The sequence below is a fragment of the Varanus komodoensis genome, unplaced genomic scaffold (genome assembly GCF_004798865.1).
Source record: "Varanus komodoensis strain SLA01 unplaced genomic scaffold, ASM479886v1 scaffold22, whole genome shotgun sequence".
Classification (NCBI taxonomy): Eukaryota; Metazoa; Chordata; class Lepidosauria; order Squamata; family Varanidae; genus Varanus; species Varanus komodoensis.
Window position 1 is genome coordinate 18,219,960 of NW_025335606.1, and position 6,224 is coordinate 18,226,183.

The 6,224-nt window shown below is 43.0% G+C and overlaps 1 protein-coding gene across 1 annotated transcript in view; it reads right to left on the reverse strand.

Moving 5' to 3' along the window:
* Positions 1-453: 453 nt before the first annotated feature.
* The window catches only part of ELK1 (ETS transcription factor ELK1), a 71,013-nt gene continuing 65,242 nt past the window's right edge, over positions 454-6,224 (reverse strand). Inside the window, exon 6 of the mRNA XM_044431196.1 lies at positions 454-2,599. Within this exon, the coding sequence (XP_044287131.1) occupies positions 2,588-2,599 (12 nt within the window). The 3' untranslated portion in view covers positions 454-2,587. The remainder of the gene's footprint in view (positions 2,600-6,224) is intronic.

A 6,224-nucleotide genomic window follows, 5' to 3' on the forward strand; every position in this document is an offset into this window, starting at 1 on the left:
TACCACTCTATACGACTCTGGTGCACCCACAACTGCAATATTGTGCTCAGTTTTGGACCCCTCATTACAGTAAGGATATAGCCAGGTTAGAGTCAGTGCAGCATAGGGCCACAAGGTTGGTGGCCGGTTTGCAGGGGATGCAATATGAGGCGAGACTGAGGGAACTGGGTCTCTTCAGCCTGGAGAAGAAGAGACTCAGAGGGGATATGTTGGCGACATACAGGTATGTGAGGGGATGTCACACGGAGATGGGCAGAGACCTGTTCTCCCCTGCAGAGGAAGGTAGGACGCGCTCCAATGGAGCAAAGCTCAGGGAGCCAAGGTTCCATTTGGATGCCAGGAAGCACTTCCTGACAGTCAGGACCCCGAGGGTGTGGAATGGGCTTCCACGAGAGGTCGTTGAGGCCCCATCGGTGCGGGTGTTCAAGGATAGGCTGGACGTCCACATGGTGGGCATGTCGTGAGCGGAGCTGGCTGGAACTGGGGGTCAGACAAGATGGCCCAGAAGGCTCCTTCTGACTCGCTCTGTTTCTATAACCTCCCCAGAGAGGTTCCACTTGTGTTTACACCAAGATCAGATGAAGACCTTTCAATTTCCCAGGCATTTTATTCTTTCATTTTCAGATGTCTTACAATCTGCTACTGTATTTTAAACCTTTGTACTGCTTTTGGTTTTTATTTTTATTTGGTTTGATATTGTAAACATTTCTATTCTGTTTTTTCATGGTGTGTTTTAGGGTTTTAATTGTTGTGGGCTTTCCGGAGAGTTTTCACTATTATGCAGTAGAGAGGTGTGATAATTTTTTTTTTCTTTCTCTTTCACCAAAGCTGGCAAACATTTTTGTTATTCTTTTGCTCCAACATATCACAGGTGTAGAAGCAGTTATACAGCATGGATTTGTGGTGTGAAGTTGGGAGATACACTAATGGTGTGCTTCACAAATGAAGCAATTCGTATAGCCCTTTAAAGTGCATAGCTCTCTAAAGCCCCATTAGGTCCAGGATCCATTACCTGGCTACACCATCAGTGTGGCACTGCAGTTCAGTTCAAAGAAGAAAAACCAGCTCCAAACTCTTTTCTTCAAACAGACAGGAGAGCAGCAGGGAGAAATTGCCTTCATTGTAAAAGTAACTGGAGGAAGCAGCTAGTGCAATAGCAACCCTGAACTTTTATCTCACTGAACTTATAAACTTCATTGTTTTCTCTGCTACATTTCCTGCACTTGCCATCTTTTGGTATCTTCTGAGCATGTTATCAATTTCCTGTGTATGTGCTGACATAAGATTTACATTCCCTATGTGTCATTATAATAAAAAAGGAGAGAAAACATAAATCAAATGGATTCTTTGTTAACCAGGTAAGGTAGTTTTGCTCTCTCAAAGCAAGCTTTCAAACGGTGTGCTGTTTCAAAAAACTGTCTGGAGTGCAGAGAGAGATTAAAACAGTCTGTTGAGTATACAAAAATTAATGGTGCTTCTGTCATGCCAATTTCAACTCTCTAAGGTTTTTTTCCAGCTGGACAGCTGCTGGCATTACTAATCAAAAGCCACTAGACAGCTTTGCTGTCTTTTTCTCTTTAACTTTGAGATGTTGAGGTTTTCTCTATAACGGATTTATTGTGTACTCATCATTCCCTATTCATAGTTCTTTATGGAGTGTTTAGACAATGTCACAACCATCCTGTTTTGCATCCATGTCTAACCAGCACTTTCAGGTAAGTGTTTTAAGAGCAGGGAAAATGCAGCATTGAACTGTGAAAGTGAAAAAAGTATAGTATCCTCTTGTGCATTTGTGCTCTTCTATTATAGCACAGTGCTACCTAAAGGTTACATAATGGGAACACAGGAAAGGAAATACTCTTCAAGTAGTGGTCAGATCTCAGTTCTGTGATGAAACCAAAAACAGATGAAGCAAATGAACAGCCTCATGTAAAAAAGCTCTTAATGTAATAAAAATCATGACAGAAGCAGCAGCAAAAAATCCCGGGAGGGATTACTAGTGGAAGGTGACACCATTTAAATTCCCTCTAAAATTTAGTGCATGAGGCAGAGCAACTGCACAATAAAATCCTCGGCTAGATGCTTCGTGGGATGCTTCCACATGTGCATTTAGTGTGAAATTTTCATGCTTTTGTTAATTTATTTTTTACAGAGCATATGCAGGTACATCCAGACAGAGGACTCCTAGTGATTCATTCAATTCTATACATCCAGAAAAAAGATGGTAGACATGATAAAAGCCTTGCCTGGGAACACCCCAGTACTGAACCCTGCAAAAGCAAATTTCTTACAAAAGGAAATTGCATATACAGGGGAAACCCAGGCTCAGGCTGACCCTCCCAGTGCTGGCAAAAGTTGCTCTTCCTTCCCCACAGCACGTGGCTAGACCAGGGCAAAGTTGTGAGGCAGTTTTTGTGGTTGAAGAACCAGCACCCACTTCTGTTTTAATGAGGGAAGCAAAGTGGATAACTTTGAAAGAAAGAACATGCCAACCACAACAACATCAGGAAATAAAGGTCACACAAAGCTAATGCTACTTAGCTTAGCAGTTTTCACGTTTGCCTGGCCTCTGAGGGTCTTTTCTCCCTTAATGGATTTTCTGCAGTATGAAAAAAGAAAAGAGCAGAAAGAGCAGTGAGAAAACACAGGGGAGTCATGAGTAGAGGGCAATGTCATATGGATCCTCAAAACTTTTGTGGATGAAGCAGGGCTATTGCAAATCAAAATCCTCCTCTGAAAACATTCTCCATTTATGCTCTGGTTCTTCCAAATCTTCCCAGTCTGAAGAATAGCACAATCTCCACAGGTTTCGATGTCCTTAGCCTTACCAATCTAACTTTTTAAATGGCAGTGTTACTGGCCAGATGAACCTATCACAAGTCATCACGAGTTTGGTATAATTTCTGCAGTGGTGGACACTATTTTATCACCCCTTTAAAATATTTTTAATTAGTGAAAAAACAGTCCCCCAGCTATCTTTAAACATATCTAAATATTAGTAAAAAGCCACTTCAGTAAAAGAGCATTTCACATAATAGCACTGTAATGTCACAGTGTGATAAGGGGGGAGAATATTTCTGGTCACCACCACCATGAACCATTGCTAAAATATTGGTGAATATTGGAGGCCTGTTTGTTTCTTTTAATTAGCATTGCAGCAGTGTAACAGTAGAGAGGAACAATTCTGTCCTGGAGGAGAGAAGATTGTGTGATGGAACACCTTCTTAGCACTTCCCATTCGCTGCAGCCCAGTCAGGAGAAGGGAGCTAGCAGCAAAATTGATCATTCCCTTTTCCATTAACTACAGTGGGAGTGAAAGAACCATTCTTGCACCAAGGCTGCCTTATTTTATGGCCAGTTTTGTAGATATGAGAGGAAATAAGGGGGTTTGGGGTCCTGAGGCTCCAACATGCCCCCAGGAAAAACCAATTTCCCCTACAAGACTATAAGAATACTATTGTCAGGACATCCATGGTAAGGAAGCCATCTGTGGACATGCCAAGGACAGAATACCTTCTTCTGCAGGTGTCTTGTTCTCAGACAACATAGCAGAATATGCAGTATTTTCTTGGGCCCCTTATCTGGCTGCTCAATGCAGCCTAAAGCTAATTTGGAAAAAACTAATAAATCCTCCTGTCCAGTCACTGCCATTTTAGCAATGCAATTAAAGGTGGTGATCAGAAAGGCCTCTTTTCCTATCTTTTTAAATAGCATGGTATTATAGGATTTTGTTCTACATGAGGCATTTATTGAAAACTTGCAATTCCAGACTCAGGGTAGTTTAAGTGATGTCAGCTTCTTTCAGGTGTTCCTATGGTTCTAAGCATTTCCATGGCTGTTTTCAGATTAAGGAAAGTGTGGTATTACCTGGCAAAGACTGGATTAACTGGAAAGGGAAGCTTGTATATTTTTGTTGTTCTACAGTCCACATTCTATTTGTTTAATGGAACATATAGCAAGGCAGAGAAAGAAAACCTGGGCAGGGGCATACATGTAAAAGAGTGGATCTTAATCCCACAAAGAATACAGAAGCAAAAGCCTCAGTAAAGGCGTGAGTGTCTTTCATTTAAGCCAGACATGTCCAAAGTCCGGCCCGGGGGCCAATTGCGGCCCGTTTTCAAATTTCGAGCGGCCCGCAGCCTCTTCTCCCCACCAGCTTAGCCTGTCACTCATCCCCGCTGGCCAGCGTTTTTCCCTTCACTGCACAGCGGTTCCCACAGCTGTCCCCTGCTGCCTCCTGCTCCTTCAAGGCTGGGGGTTATATTTCACCAGAAGATGGCAGTAGACTTGAGTCAGCACTCTCGCCGCGTGCCCCTTGTGACACCAGGCTTGTGTGCCCATTTCTAAAATGGCGACTTTAACTAAAAAAAGGAAAGTTGACAGTGAGGGCCGCCACTTTCAGGACAAGTGGAAATTGGAGTATTTTTTCACTGAAATATGAAACAACTGTGTCTCTTGCCTAATTTGCCAAGAGACTGTGGCTGTTTTCAAGGAATTCAAGAGGCACTACCAGATGAAACATGCTAACTACAACAAGCTAACTGGGAACAAACGCAGTGAAAAATTGAAGGAACTGGAAGCTGCTTTAATGGCACAGCAGTGCTTTTTCACAAGAGCCCGTGAGTCAAATGAAAATGCCACAAAGGCGAGCTATGAGGTGGCAACACTGATTGCCAAGCACTGCAAACCTTTTACTGAGGGTGAATTTATTAAAGACTGCGTGATGAAAATGGTGGAGAAAATTTGTCCTGAGAAGAAGCAAGAGTTTGCCAATGTTTGCCTGGCTTGTAACACTGTGGTACGGAGAACTGAAGACGTTTCATCTGATATTAAGAGACTGTTAGAGGCAAAAAGAGTGGAGTTTGACTTTTTTTCGTTAGCCTGTGACGAAAGCACGGATGCATCTGACACCGCTCAGTTATTGATTTTTTTGAGAGGAGTGGACAATGACATGAATGTGAGTGAAGAGCTACTTGACCTCCAGAGCCTTAAGGGCCAAACAAGAGGAACAGATTTATTTGTTTCTGTTTGTTCCGCCGTAGATGACATGAAACTACCGTGGAATAAAGTCACTGGGATTATTACGGATGGCGCACCTGCCGTGGCTGGCGAGCGAAGTGGATTATCAACCCTAATCTAACAAAGTCACCGAAGAAGGAGGCAAAGCTATAAAACTCCACTGTATTATTCACCAACAAGTTCTCTGTGCCAAACATCTGAAATATGATCATGTTATGAAACCGGTGATGAAGGCTATTAATTATATTCGCTCCAAAGCCCTGTGCCACCGCCAGTTTCAACAGTTTCTACTCGACATCCAGGCTGAATACGGAGATGTTGTGTATCACAGTGAGGTAAGATGGCTCAGTCGGGGGTCTGCACTGCAGCACTTCTACAGTCTTAGGGAGGAAATCAGACAATTCTTGGCAAAAAAGGGACAACCGATGCCAGAGCTATCTGATCTTGTTTGGCTGGCTGATTTTGGATTTTTAGTTGACATAACACGACATCTGAACGTGCTGAAGACGAGCCTTCAGGGGCAAAATGCAGTGGTAAGCCAACTGTATTCACATATCAAAGCCTTTGGGACCAAGCTGCTACTTTTCCAAAGGCACCTGTCACAAATGCAGCCCAATACCACACATTTCCCATCGCTGCAGGGAATAATGACCAGTTTTCCACAGAACAATATGAGTGTGCAAATAAGGAGGTATGAAGCAGACATCTCATCTCTGGCTGAGGAGTTTCAACAGTGCTTTCGGGATTTTGCAGATATTGAAAAGGAGATCACGCTTTTTTCATCTCCTTTCTCTGTGGACCCTGATGACGCTCCAGACCACCTGCAGCTGGAGCTCATTGAGCTGCAATGTGACACCGAGTGTCGCAATCGGAACCAACAGCTCCCTCTTGTCAACTTTTACCGCCAGCTGGATAAAGACAGGTTCCAAGAGATTTGAACATTTGCTAAGAAAATACTGAGCTTGTTTGGTTCAACATACTTGTGCGAGAAGACATTCTCGGTTATGAACATTAACAAGAACTGCGTGAGGACGAGACTAAGTGACTTTCACCTGCGTGACATCTTGAGCATCAAAACCACTGTTTTTGAGCCAGACCTGGCCTATATAATGCAGTCGAGATCTCAGTATCACCCTTCACATTAGTGCAGTTATTTGTTTAGTCTTTCATAAAATAGTTCATTTGCATTTAATGTTAATGGTTCA